The sequence below is a fragment of the Podarcis tiliguerta genome (genome assembly GCF_965153285.1).
Source record: "Podarcis tiliguerta genome assembly, chromosome: 13".
Classification (NCBI taxonomy): domain Eukaryota; kingdom Metazoa; phylum Chordata; class Lepidosauria; order Squamata; family Lacertidae; genus Podarcis; species Podarcis tiliguerta.
The window spans coordinates 17,876,930-17,892,040 of record NC_139546.1 but is presented as its reverse complement, the minus strand read 5'-3'; the positions used below and the strand labels follow the sequence as shown (position 1 = coordinate 17,892,040).

Below are 15,111 nucleotides of genomic sequence, written 5' to 3'. Positions count from 1 at the left end.
CTGAAGGTGGTTTGTTTTTATGTGCATTATTTCTATTCAAAGAAGATAAAATGTCAATTGGAATTTAGATTTTCACAGAATATAAAGGTTTTGCAAGAGATTTTAAGTTATAGAAAATCTACACACTCTTAATTCTTGAATTTCAATTAAAAAGAAAGAAAGAAAATATTTCATGTGACAGCTCTTTAGATGCTTGGAGATGGCTAGCATGACTTTTCTCAGTCTCCTCTTATCCATGCTAAACATACCCAACTCCCTCAACCATTCTTCATAAGTCTTGGTTTCCAGACCCCTTTATCGTATTTGTTGCCCTCATCGGCACACTTTCCAGCTTGTCATTATCCTTCTTAAATTGTGGTGCCCAGAACTAGACACAAACTTATACTTTTAAAAGCATTTAGTAGCTAAACTACATGTATTTGATGTAATTTATTTGTTTCTTGAAGGTCCATTTTTGACAAAAGCATGCTTGATTGTTCACTTAGAACTAAAAATATAAGAGTTTGCTGGATCATACCAAATGACCCTCTAGCCCAGCATCCTGTTCTCACAGTTGCCAACCAGATATTTAGGGGAAGCCAGCAAGCAAGATCTGAGTGCAGTAACACCCCACTTTCAGTTCTCATTCTTTGACAGAAGAATGTTATTGCACCCCACCCTCAATCTCCACACCAGTGTGAGATTCCAGGGAGTTCCAGGGTTTTTTGAGTTTCCTTTGGAAATGAGGCACAGCAGAGACTGTGGTGTCTTTATGATATGTGCTTTATTTACACATATATATACAACCTGATCTTGGGGAGGCGGGTAGCGCTGTGGGTTAAACCACCAGAAGGACCCATCTCCAGAACTAGAGGGTCCCCTGTCTCCAAGAACACAGCAGGCTCTGAGGTGTATGGAGAAGCGAGAGGGGTGCTCTAGGACAAGGGTCAGCAAATTTTTTCAGCAGGGGGCCGGTTCACTGTCCCTCAGACCTTGTGGGGGGCCGGACTATATTTTTTTTGGGGGGGGGGAGAGAAATGAAGGAATTCCTATGCCCCACAAATGACCCAGAGATGCATTTTAAATAAAAGCACACATTCTACTCATGTAAAAACACCAGGCAGGCCCCACAAATAACCCAGAGGTGCATTTTAAATAAAAGGGCACATTCTACTCATGTAAAAACACGCTGATTCCCGGATCGTCTGCAGGCTGGATTTAGAAGGTGATTGGGCTGGATCTGGCTCCCTAGCTGGCCAGGTGAGACTCGCTAGCTCTGGGAGAAGGTTTATGATTCCTTGGCTGGAGCAGCCTTGGAACAGGTGAGGGTAATATGCTTCGTCAAGCCCAGATGCTGCAATCAGCATTCAAAAGGGAAGCAGAGCCGAGGTGCTATGTTTGCTCAACTGCCCATGTTGATAGACCTTGACTTGGATACTCCTTCAAGTCTACGGGATTATGCTTTGTGTTTGACTCTGGACTGTATCCTGACCGCTGGACTTCAGCCTTGGCGATGTGGATTGAGCCTGGACTTCGCTTGTGTGGACTCACCCTTGGACTTTGCGTACTGACTTGCTGCCAGGTAAGCCAGGGGTTCAGGGCACATAACTCCTAACTTTGCTCTAGGCAGCTGCCTCAATTGCTTCTCTGTTCCATTGCTGTTTATTGACCAATAAACCTTTCCCCCTTGAGCACACCAGGGAAACTGCAATCCTGAAACTCTACTTCTGGGCTTTGTTCTTGTACCCAACTGAGCTCAGGGAAGGGCTTCACCCGTTTTCACCGCTGGCACAGAATCTTTGCTTTGATAATTGGCCATCTTCCTGCCCCCTTTGTTTGCTGAATGGCTTGGCCATTATTGGGCTGGCTTGGACATGGGAAAGCTGAACCCAGCTATGAAGGGTTTAACTATTTGAGCAGTGATTCAATTCTAAAACTTACTAAATCCAGGCACCCCTAAATGCTGGCACCCAAGTTGTTTGCCATCACTGTATCTTGTGGGTGCGAAGAAGTACTCCCCCCCCCCCGCCCCGGTCCTGATTCTTCCAACAGTCGGCTTAGGTTGGATGGCACTGAGGGAGGGAAACGTTCCTTTATCCACTTTCTGCAAACCATGGATAAGTTTAAAAAGTTTATCATGTCCCCACCTTTTTTCCTTCTAGACTACAAAACCCCAAATGTTGTGTCCTTTTCCTCAAAGGGAAGCAAAATTACCTCCTTGCCTATAAATGAAGGGCAAACACCTTTTTGGTGGTTGAGCTAAACCATTGAACAGATTACAACTGAGTTTTTACTAACTTTCCATTTAACACCTCAAAACCAACCCATCCTTTAGCCACGCTTTTGTCCCTCTTTTTTTAATGAGCAGTCAAGAATGCAAGGTGCCTTGAAGTTTATTCACATTAAATTGTTAATTTTTACATTTCAAACCTTCCAAAAACTACTGTTTGTGTGAGGGAATATGTTTGGTTCTCCCTCTTGTGTCATTTTACACATTTCAAAAATACAAGGAAACAAAAAACCACAAACCATGGAGCTTATATATTGGGCCCTGCACATTAGAGATAGTTTTGTTTCCAGTCTGAAAGTAGGAATGGGGTGAATCTGTCAGTTTCAGTCTCCTGCTTCTTCCAATCTTAAATTCAGCTCTCCACATTTCCATATCAATTTATGATTCTTGGTTTGGATTTGTTTTTAAAAAGTCCAAGGAAACTCATCAGCCTTTCAGTGCAAATTTCTCCTAATACGTTGACATGCCATTTTGCCTAATACTTGCTTTGCAAAGCACACTTCTCATCATATACATTTCTGTAAGTTATTTTCACTAATATATGTATTTTGATGCACACTTTACAACCCTAGCACATACATTTTTCTACGCATCACTTGGCTGGCAAATGGCATTGCAAAATTTGGAAAAGTGCACATTTCAAAGGATGGCTATGTTCCAGTTCGCTTATTGTTTCAGAAAGTACAGATTGGGTAAATTCACCTTTAAATGTTACTTCAAATCTTGCCTAGCTGAGAGTATCAGTTTAGATGTGGAGGCAAAAAGTTACAACCTGCAACAGTTTGCAAGGACATTATTTTCACACCAGAATTTGCACTATGTCAATTTTTTTATCTGTATTAGTAACTGTACTGAGCCAACATTCTGGCATTTTAGTGCTCTGAAGTCATCACAGAAACATTTTCCTTTGGAGAGGGAGGGAGGGAGGGAGGGAGATAAGTCCATCCGACAGCTTTCAAACAATACTTCCTTTTCACGTTTCTCTTATATTCATAGAAATTATGAACATGTGACATATTGGAGAAAGAGAATCCCTAGCTTTCATATCAACCCAAAAGACTCACTCCTTTCTATGTATTTCGCATGTGGCTTTCATGTCCCTGTGCAAAAATCTTACCAGCTTAGAAAGATATAGGGGAGAAAGCAACTATGTATAAAAAATATTTTCTGGAAATTTTTCTTTAAAAAAAAGGCAAAAATAAGCATTCTGATCCCCTGAACAGCAATAGCAGCACAAAGCCACACCTCTCAGAGACATAGTGTTTCATGTACAAGCTTCCACACAGGGAAATGTGGGGTGTTTTGAATATACTACTGCCCCACCCCTTCTCCACCTGATAGGTGATGTCCGTGCCAAAACCCATTTCTGCACAGAGACTGTGTTGTCCATATTGGGACCTTAGCATGACAAACATTAGCTAGAATACGTTTGGTTATCCATCTGTGTCTCTCCCCCCAGCCCTGCCACCATTTGGCCTTTAGAAATCCATATTTTCCCCGATTCCTTTTTACTAAAAAACAAACAAACCCAGAACATACAAATAAAAGAAAATACTATTTTTTCCATTTGAATCCTGTATATTTTCACATATAGAAAACCTCTTTTTTTAAAAACGAACGACAGTAGGGTAGTCCAAGCAATAGCTTCACCCCTTTTTCCTCTTAGAACCTTTCAGGCACCTTTCTCTTGCTGTCCATTTTTGTCCACCCCTGGCCTTGCTCCCTTGTTGTTCCCATTGCATTTCCAGCCCAAATCCTTTGAAATCTCAAGGGGCATCTTCAGGGTGTTGGGCTGCATCATTCTTCTCTTTGCCAGTTGGTCCTGTAAAGGGTTAACCTTTCTCCAGAATGGGTTAACCTTTCTCCAGAATGCTCTGGAAGAACTCTAGAGGACTGCCTCTCTGACGTGTAAACACGGAGCTCCTCCAAGGTGGCTTCTCCCATCTGTAGAAAATCCCCATTAAGGCAAGAAAAGGAAGGAAGAAAAAAGGATGTGGATATAAATACACATGGACTGGTAGCAAAGCAGGCACCTTATTTACCAAACGCAATTCCAAAGCACTCAGTGCTACCCGTTGCTTCTTAAAAGCAGAGTAAATGTCACAAGAGCCTCTGTACTTTCTTCAGCCCAGAGCCCTTATCACAAACATCACATTGAGCAGCAAGAAAGATCCAGAATTGATTCTTAAACAGAGAAAGGGCATTAATAGTACAGTAATAGCCCAGGCATTATTATTTTTTAAATGCATTTTGCTCAGCAAAATGCAGAAGGCGCACAGCTTTCTATCTGCAGAAAGATCGGGTGATGGGTATTATTTAGTGATGGCAGAAAAGAGTTTTCATACACAAACACACACCATTTATTCCTCTATGCTTTCCGCCCACCCCCCACCCCCGCAGCACACCCCCGCCCACCCCCCACCCCCGCAGCACAGATTTAACAGTGCGGCTTTCAAATACGACAGAGCTTTGCTAACCATAAATCAGAATTCCCACCTGCAGTATTGCTGAGATAACAGCTTGAACCGAGGAAAGCAGTATCCTTGCTTGGCCGGCCTCCATAGTCTTTGCTGGTGGCGTGGCTGGAGATTCTACAACATATAGATGATGTAGGATAAAACAACCAGGCCGATAATGGCAAAAAACATGAGGATGAAAATGTCCAACATGGCGATGGAGGGGGAAATGGGGACAGCAATGGTGCTGCCTGGAATCGGAGGCTGGAGGGGAGGGAGAGAGGGAGATTGAGAGAGGCAGACAGCTGGTGCAGAGGAAGGGAGGGGTTTATAGACTGAGGCAAGGTAATTGCAGGGGTGCCTGCCTGCCTGCCTGCACATCAGCATCTAACAGGACAGAATGGTGATGCCAGATGAAACAGAGCTGTCTTTTTCTTCAAGGGAGGAAGATGGAGAAAAATAAAAAATGGGGTTGTTTGTGGAATCTATGAGAATGTAACCAAGATGCCAGCTTCTTGTGCCTAACGGCAAGGATTCACTGATATCTATTCACCGCAGATTTATTCAAAATATCAGGAATCTGGCAGAAGTGCCAGCCACAATGCAGAGAAAATGAAGCATAGTTAAATCCCTGTTGCAGTCAACTCTCTCTGCGTGTACGGACAAAGAATCTAGATTTGTATTCTGATGCCCTCCAGAATTTAACCCCTATTTTTGTTGTGCAAGGTAACCTGAAGTTAGATGGCAAAAAAACAGCTGGATGGGATCTTGAGGTTTGGAACTGGGAAGGTGTGACCTCCCAGATTGGATATTGACCCTGGAAAGTGGTCTTTAATTTTTTTGCTTTCCAAGGTAACATTTCTGTTTATCAGGACGGTATTAATAACTTTTCTGTCCTCATGGTGCGGCGTTCAAGATGGCACAGAACGGTTGATGGACGGAGGGCTCTGCTTGACAGAAGGGTGCAGATGAGATGGTTCTGGGTGCTTTCTTGATCCATCGTTACTAAGATTTAGTAGTCTTTTAAAACAGTAATCTTTTTGACTGCCAGGTTATCTAAGTCGTTTCTCTGTTTTCCCCCCAGAAGGCACTGGATTGCTGTTTTTTTCTTAAGCGGGCAGAATTTTAAAATGCTGGCTGAATATACTCTAGAAATAACAACCTTGAATATAATTCCCTCTTAACAGCGAACTCTTTGGAAGCAAAATGGTCCCCTCCCAAAAGACAAGGGAGTGCTTTCTATATAATTAGGGCACTTGATAAGTGTGCAGAAGTTTGTGGAGATAAAAGTGGGGAGGGAAATCAAAAACCCCAAATGGCCTTGCAAGTGCCTGTGAAGTCTGAAAGCTTGCAGAACATTGGTGGCAGCTGAGCTAAAACAGGGATAAGAAACCTTTCGTTTGTCCCCACCTTGTGGGCTTACTTTCACAGGTGGGCAGGACTAGCCACCTGTTGATCACATGGCATCATTAGCATGCCACATGGGTGACAGCAGGTAGGTTGTCTCACCACCTGTCAAAAACCTTTGCTGATTGCCAGACATATGGGAACTTAAAGTGGTGTTGCCTGCCCTGGATTCAGTGAATTTGTGAAGGCTCAGGCACAAAGCTGCCAAAGTGCTTATTCAAGCATTGGCTACATGAGGCTGAAGTCTCCCTCACATGGCAAAAGAGAGCCCAGGATTGTTTTACCTTGTCTGTTCCCATCACTGGCGATGTCAGCTGTTTGACAGGTGGGTGTGGGTTGGGGGAAATAGCTTCGTGGGCCAAATTGGGCCCTCTGGTTGGCTGAGACTGGCCCATAGACCAGTGGTTCCCCACTCCTGGTCTAAAGGATCAGAAATCAGGCATAGCATGCAAACGGAAAAGACAAGAGGAACACAGCCTTGCCTTTCTGCTTGATCTCTCTGCTGCCTTTGATACCACTGGGCTCTTTAGGATGGGTGCTGGGACTCTGTAGTGGTTTTGGTCCTTCCTGGAGTTTGGGATCCAGAGAGCAGCACTGGGGGAAATGCTTTTCAGACCCTTGGCATGTCTGTTATGGGGTCTTTTATCCCCAGTGCTATTTAACAACTTCATGAAGCCATCAGGAGTGGTCATTAGGGGATCTGTAGCAATGGTCATCAGATTATGGTGTGGACCACTGTCTGGGCACAGTGGTGCACTGGGTAAGGGCCAATAAATTGAATTTAAACCCTGTCAAGACTGAGGCTTTGTGAGTGGTTCCTGTGCTGGGAGACAGGTTAGAAATAATAATAATAATAATAATAATAATAATAATAATAATAATAATAATAATAATAAATTTATTATTTGTACCCCACCCATCTGGCTGGGTTTCCCCAGCCACTCTGGGCGGCTTCCAATAAAGATGAAAAATACACTAAAATGTCACATATTAAAAACTTCCCTGAACAGGGCTGCCTTCAGATGTCTTCTGAATGTCAGGTAGTTGTTTATCGCTTTGACATCTGATGGGAGGGCGTTCCACAGGGCGGGCGCCACTACCGAGAAGGCCCTCTGCCTGGTTCCCTGTAACTTGGCCTCTCGCAGTGAGGGAACCGCCAGAAGGCCCTCGGAGCTGGACCTCAGTGTTTGGGCAGAACGATGGGGATGGAGAAGCTCCTTCAGATCTACTGGACTGAGGCCGTTTAGGGCTTTAAAGGTCAGCACCAACACTTTGAATTGTGCTCGGAAACGTACTGGGAGCCAATGTAGGTCTTTCAAGACTGGTGTTATATGGTCTCGGCGGCCGATACCTGTTTCAAGGCAGGGATGTATTCCCTCTGAAGGAACAGGTCCATAGTTTCAAGGTGCCCTTGAGTCTGTTTTTGTCACAGGTGACCTCTGTGGCTGGAAGTGCCTTTTACCAGCTTTGGTTGGTAAAACAGCTGTGGGTGCCTTTTCCTGAGATCACTTTGCCAGTGAGGTCCTGGCACTGGGTAACCTCATTACTGGATTACTGCAATGGACTCCATGTGGAGCTCCATCCAGAAGTTTTATCTGATTCAGAATGCAGCTCCTAGGTTGTTGACTGGGGCATTCTGTTGACATCATATAGCACAGGCATCCCCAACCTTCGCCCCTCCAGATGTTTTGGACTACAATTCCCATCATCCCTGACCACTGGTCCTGTTAGCTAGAGATCATGGGAGATGTAGACTAAAACATCTGGAGGACCGCAGGTTGGGTATGCCTAATGTAGCACCTCTGCTGCAGGGACTACCTTGGCTCTCAGTATGCCACCGAGTACACTTCAAAGCTTTGCTTGTAGCATTAAAAGCCCTAAACAACTTCCAGATGACCTAAGAGACCACCTTGCTCCATATACCCCTGCCTGGCACCTGTGCTCCACAGATGGGGCACTGCTAAGGGCTGCACTGCATGTACTAGGAAATGAGCCTTTTAGTGTGGCAGCTGCAGCCCTCTGGATTCAGTTAGAAGCTGAAATTTAACAGGCTCCTTGTGTCACGATGTTTAAGTGGCTACTGAAGATGCTTTTGGTTAAGAAGGCTTTCTCCGATGTACGGCAGTCATTTTATGGAATATTAATTGTAGAAATTGGTCTTCTTACAGTCTGCATCTCCTGTATTTTATCGCCTTTCATCTTACTGGCTTGATGTTAGGTGTGGGACAGGTGAAAACATGTCTGAGCCAAGAAGGGGTTCATTATATGGCAGGGCCATAGCGCCATTCGTATGAAAATTGTGCCATCCTGGTAACCTGAAGGAAAACACAACCATGCATGCTTTCCTAGGAATCTGAATTAGCAGCTTTCTGTTAATGCACACAGAGGAAAGTTACAGTTCTATGGAAAATACGAGTATTATATCCCACTTACTATATTTATATGGACTCCTGTGCTTTAGGCTAAAGGTAGCAGACTTGCCCTGCTGTAGTAGTTTATTCTTGCTTTCATTGCTTGGCCTTTGTCTCCCAAGTCCTGGCCACTCTCTTTAGCCAGTGCTAGGCCATGTCAGGGGTAAAGGTAAAGGGACCCCTGACCCCTGAAGATTCCACCTAAACATTAGGAAGAACTTCCTGACAGTAAGAGCTGTTCGACAGGGGAATTTGCTGCCAGGGAGTGTGGTGGAGTCTCCTTCTTTGGAGGTCTTTAAGCAGAGGCTTGACAACCATATGTCAGGAGTGCTCTGACGGTGTTTCCTGCTTGGCAGGGGGTTGGACTCGATGGCCCTTGTGGTCTCTTCCAACTCTATGATTCTATGATTCATTAGGTCCAATCATGGCCGACTTTGGGGTTGCGGTGCTCATCTCACTTTATTGGCCGAGGGAGCCGGCGTATAGCTTCCAGGTCATGTGGCCAGCATGACTAAGCTGCTTCTGGCAAACCAGAGCAGCCACAGAAACGCCATTTACCTTCCCACCGGAGTGGTACCTATTTATCTACTTGCACTTTGATGTGCTTTCGAACTGGCAGGAGCAAGGACCGAGCAATGGGAGCTCACCCTGTTGCGGGGATTCAAACCAGTGACCTTCTGATTGGCAAGTCCTAGGCTCTGTGGTTTAACCCACAGCGCCACCCGCGTCCCTGCCAGGAGCTTGTATTTAAGCCCTTCTCTACATTATGGCATTTGCATCCAGACCTCCCGTACCAAAAATGGGGTCTGATTTCAGCAATCCCACTGCCCTCCCACCCTCCCACATACCTGTCTTCCAGTGCTAACTCTATGCATCTCTCCTCTAACCTGCTTTTCAGCATCAGAATCCATGGCTTTTGGTGGTCAAGTTTGATTGTTTTAAATCCTGTAACATGACAGGAGAAAGTGTGCCTAGTGTTCAGCCCCTTGGAGTTGCTGTGGTGTAAGCAACCAAGTTTATGATGCTACTGAAATATAATCTGAAAACTCTCTAAAAAAAATCAAAGAAAAGGAACTAGAAATTGGGAAAAGCAAACACCCTAGATGCAATGTAGATTAAAATTACTCAGTGATTTGGATATGGGAATGTATATTTTAAATTTGAATGTGTATAGGAGGTGGAAATACTATTTCAATGCTTTTTTACCTCAGCTGTTTTTGCATACACTCAGTGTAGTCAGATTGAGCCTCCATCTTCCTTGCTTTTTGCTCTTTCTTTGGTTCCCAGACCTGTTCCATCTCTTTGGTCAGCACTACCAAGCTACAGGATAAGGCACAGCCCCTTTACACCAGGCTTTCTTACTTTCAGAGTGGAATTTTGGGATGACCAGCACACCCTCCCTCTTAAGCCATCCTTGGCGGGGGGGGGGGAGTTTATTAAGGAGACTTTCTTATTCTGGGGAGTAAAACCCACAGTCCTATGGAGTACAGCTGTGGCTTCATTGTAGAAATAAATTATATCAGGGAGCAACAGGACAGTGAGCAAAAGGTTATGATTGCATCATCTTGACTTAGGCTATCAAGTGAATCACCATGATGTGAATTGGGATTCCAATTCTCTTCTGTAGGCAAACTATGGTTTGTCTGTACCAGGAAGTGCAGGTGGGAGCAAGTGTACAAGATGAGGATGTGAGAGGGGCCAAATCCTTCAAAGGGCAGCTAAATCATGGTTTGGTCACTCTCTGTACATACAGGGAAATCTATCCAACTTTGGTCTGTTTATATGACTACTTGCCCTATAGATAGGCTGCTTTACATTTTGAAGGCAGGTCACTTCTTACAGCATTCTGAATGTAAGTTTATTTCCCATTTCTACCAAAGGAAAGAGAAAACTATCAAAGACCACCAAAAATCAGTCAGCAGTAAAAATTATACTTTTATTTTCAAATTGGCGTCAACCAGAAGAGAACTGGTACTACATTTGATTCTATGGTGCCATTGAAAAAGGCCAAATGACTTTTGGAGAGGGCGTGCAAGCCCACAAAGAAGAAATACACAAAGAACAGATGAAAACCCCAAAATATACTCCAAAGAAAAAAATCATTCTAAGTTCAGACACTGAAATCTTATTTGAAAAGCTACAATGTACAAGAGACTTGACATGAATAAAAATGGCTACACAGATGCAAGTTAGCTGTTTTTCTTTCTTTTTTTTAACATTTTATTTAAATACAGGTTTAGGTGCTATTGGGGGAAAAGGCAAAAGTGCATAAAGAAGGCAGAAAAAAAAAAATCAAGCAGTGAGAAACCATTTCTCCCAGGGCAGGGTTGAAAAGACTAGGAGATTTATAAAATAATGAGAGAGTATTTTATTGTAACTTTATTTGGTCCTCTAAAAATATTTATTCACATTACGTTATTTTTGTATCTTCCTCACAAAAAGCTGTCCTCTTAAGGATTGTCTATACATGATTTTGTCTTTTTCAGTTAGGAAATCAGCCAGTACTAAGGTTGTGCTTCTGTCTTAGCACCAAGAAGAATGTGATCTCTCTTCACCCATCAGTCATTCTCGTTGGCACCTTTAGAAAGTTCACCCTAAGATTAGGTGGTCCCTAGACACCTGTATCCCTCTAAAAATGGTTGCGTTATAGAAAAACATGTCACCATTCTTGTTGACCTTTTCATTTCTACAAATGGATCTCTCTGGGACATAGATATGGTGAAGAGGAGACCAAAACCCTCCTCCCTTTAATCACTAGTGCAAAGGAAAAGTAGGGACCAGGGCTTTTTATTTTTGAGAAAGTATGCTAAAATGTTTGTGCTTCTATGACTTTATGAAAAGAATGATTTGGTCATTATTTCTGCCACTGATCTGAGGGGTGTGCAGGAACTTCATCATTTTAAACTTGGATAGGGAGCCCCAAAGGGACTGAAAACCCTCCTGAGAGATTTAGCTACAAATCACTAGTGTGCGGTACTCCACCAGTCACCAAAATATGCAAGAGTACTTTGGGAATGACGAAATGTAGCATCCCTTTGCTTTCAAACTTCAGGGGCCTAAACATTGAGCAGGCAAGTTCTCCTTAACTCTTGCTTAACGTAAGCCTATTTCACACCTCTTGTAAAGAGACTAAGCTCGTGCTTTTAACATTGCATATGCATGTTCTCTCTGTACCACAAAGTCCACAGGCAAGAGGGGATGCAATGTGAGGGAAAGGCAAGGTCCTGATATGCCACTATGCACAGAAGGGGAGGAAAGGGGAAAAGGAAGAGCATATACATGCAAACAGCACTGGAATGGGAGAATGTGTGAGGGCGGCACGTGTCTTTTAACTTGGTCCTTGTACTTTCCAGGTGCTTGAGAGGCGACGACTAAAAACCACCAGAGGATTCAGTGGACTGAGCACCTCTCTCTCTGTATGTGCCTCTGATGGACGTTCTTTAAAACGAAAAGGTAAGAAGCGTGCCTCCAGAGGTCCACTTGCCAAACATTTCAGTTATCCCAGTAAGAGACAACTACCAAATAAAGTGGTTTAGAGCCACTTCTCATGTTAAATTTAAAGACACTAGATGTTTTCCAGGGGCCTCTTCCATAGGTAGAGCTTTGCAATCACATCACAGCTAAATGAGTTATTAGACACAGGCTCTAAGACCTAATTTAAGGGTTTGTTGCACTGCATGGCTGCTGGCTGTTTAACTGGATTTGCCTTCTGTCCCAACACAGAAGTGACCTCGGGGAGTCACTGAGCTTCTTTAAAAGTAACAGGAGAAGCAGCAATCAATATGCAGCGAAGGATGACTTTCAAGAATCTTTCTCCTGCCTAGAGGAGCTCAGCCTTTGCTCTTCCATCACAGCAGCACAGCCCTATAAATTTCCAGTTATATCGTAGTTCCCTGCTATACTGACAGCAACACTCCAAAGAATTTGCTTTTGGTCCATGAGTCTATCCCAAGCCAGCAACAGCATCTTGAGGGGGAGGAAGAGGTATGTTTCTAGTGCAAGGCAGTAGTTCCCCTGATCCCTTCATCCAAATGCCAGGCTGGCTTGGGGGGCAGTAGAAAGAGGAGGAAGGATTGTAAACATTGCTTGGCTCAAAAAGTACAAGAAAGGGAGATGATGCTTTCTGCAAGTCTGCCTTTGGGCTGACAGGAATGTGGGTTCAGGAGAAAAGCTCCACATACGGATCAGCCTTCAGTAAGAGCCCCATGAATACTCCCTAAAGCAAGGAGCAATTGGTCCCTATGCTTACATCTCCACAGTAACTGGGATTCTTCTTGCCCAAGGCTGCTGTAGTCAAGGTTATTCAGATGAGTGCCTACCTGCCTCTCTACAGGTTAGGTGTCAACAGAATTTGGAATTCTACAAAAACAGAGTGGGAAGGGCATTGATAAACACCAGGAATCTGCGAGAAATGACTATTTGCAGGCATTAAGCTAGGGGAGTCTTGCATAGGCCAGTTCAAAAGTTTACTTGAAGCTACTTTTGGGGTGGTGAGGAGGGCAGCAGGAATGGTCAGAAGCATCTGGACTATGCTTCTCTTCCTCCTCAAACACTCTCAACTCAAGGGGGTAGCACCAAATTAAGCTGTGCAGAGTAGTATCCCTTAGCTGCAGAAACTTGGGCAACAGTTTAGGTCCTGTGCACATTCTACTCCAAACTAATTTCCCCCAGGAATGCAGGGTGCATGTTTTCCTCATGCCCTATAATATTAAGCCTAAAGTAAATGTACACTCTTATTAAGACATGGCATCCAAGAGTCCTGGATAGAAGAATTATTTTTCTCCTAAACCTCCCCTTCTGTACCTCTGCACCAGCTACTGCTTTCGCTTTCATCTCCCTTCTAGTTATGACAGATGCGCTGGTTCCTTTGGACTCCAAAAGCTCTCCTGCTTTTAACAAATGGTTTGACTTATTTCCAGCTGATAAAGATTTATAGAAAGGAAAATTAATGAGCAAGAGTCGACATGCAAACAGAGGCCTTGGACAATTTTTTTCAATGGGAATGATCAGAGACTTGCGCAAGTTACTCAAAGCTCCACTCTCCCAAAAGGAAGCATGGCAGTGGTTCCGGTCCCTGGGCCTCCCTACACCAATTCTGGTTCCACATAGCAGTTTGGTTAAGTTGTGCACATTTCAATCGGCATCAAAATCAATTCCCAAAAGGGCAGGTCCCTAGGGAAGGAGGAGGGCACAGTGCCATGCTTCATGAAAGCTGCGGGAGAGGATGGAAAGACAATTGATCTTTGATAGTAAAAAAGACACCCACCCCAAGTTCAAATGCCTCCAAAACAAGGCTATGTTGGCAGAAGATTTTTTTTAAATGGCCATGTCAGAGGTTCGGAACAAAATAACTGATGTGTGACAAGACAGCAGAGAAGGGATAATGGAACAAGAAGCACACAAGAGCCCTCCCCCTGCTTGCTTTCAGGGTGGCACCCGAGTGGAGCTCATATAGCCTCCACATAGTTGGCTGGAAGCATGCCTGTGTCACCGGTCCGCTCAACGGTGCCATACATCCAGCCGTCATCAATCTGCTGCACATTGATTATGGTGTCACCGTCCTGGAAGGAGACCTCGTCCTCATCGGCTGCGTTGTAATCGTAGACTGCACGGAACCGCTTCTGGGGCGGGGAAGAAAAGAGGGATGGATTAGTGTTCAGTGATTTTGGGGGCTCCTCACCCACCCTTTGTTTTAAGTACATTGGACCTCCAAAACTTGTGGTTCCTGAATCCCAACAGAAAGGTACCGTATTTTTCGCCCTATAGGACACACTTTTTCCCCTCCAAAAATGAAGGGGAAATGTGTGTGCGTCCTATGGGGCGAATGCAGGCTTTCGCTGAAGCCTGGAGAGCGAGAGGGGTCGGTGCGCACCGGCCCCTCTTGCTCTCCAGGCTTCAGGAAGCTATCCACAAGCCTCGCGTGCCCGGCGGGAGGTCCCGCCAGACGCGCGAGGCTTGGGGCAGCAGCCTGCAGCCCGAAGCAGGGGGTGAGCTGCGGAGCCCGCCCCCTGCTTTGGGCAGATGTCCTTAAGCCTCGCGCGCCCGGCGGTGCGTCCCGCCGGGCGCGCAAGGCTTGGGGCGGCAGCCTGTTCTGGGGGCTGGGGTCGTGGGAAGCTCAGGCTTCCCCCGCGCCAGCCCCCGCGCTTTGGGGGGAAATAATTTTTCCCCCCTTTATTTCCCCCCCAAAAAACTAGGTGCGTCCTATGGGGCAGTGCGTCCTATGGGGCGAAAAATACGGTACATCTCACCTTATTTTTAAGCAGGCATCTTGCAGGCCTGGTCTCTTAAATCACTGTTCCAAGCTGCTGGTAGTAGCCTAGAGTGCTCCAGCAGCCATGCTTTATGCTCTTTTGCATGCGTGTATGCAAACACACACACATATGGCAACAAAAACGTAGGTTTGTTGCTGGCATGTGGCACAATCAGAGTTAACACCAACATGCTGCTTTACAAGTTTATTTCTAAAATTTATACCCTTCCCGTTCAGTGGTCAACTGGCATTTCCAAGATGGCTTAACAGAACGGGACATAAAACTAATTACATGCAATACGTAGTAAGACTGAAGAA

The 15,111-nt window shown here is 44.8% G+C and overlaps 1 protein-coding gene across 1 annotated transcript in view; it reads right to left on the bottom strand.

The window, feature by feature from the left end:
* Positions 1-10,465: 10,465 nt before the first annotated feature.
* The window catches only part of LASP1 (LIM and SH3 protein 1), a 53,309-nt gene continuing 48,663 nt past the window's right edge, over positions 10,466-15,111 (bottom strand). Inside the window, exon 7 of the mRNA XM_083408264.1 lies at positions 10,466-14,164. Coding sequence (XP_083264390.1) covers positions 13,991-14,164 — 174 coding nt within the window. The 3' untranslated portion in view covers positions 10,466-13,990. The remainder of the gene's footprint in view (positions 14,165-15,111) is intronic.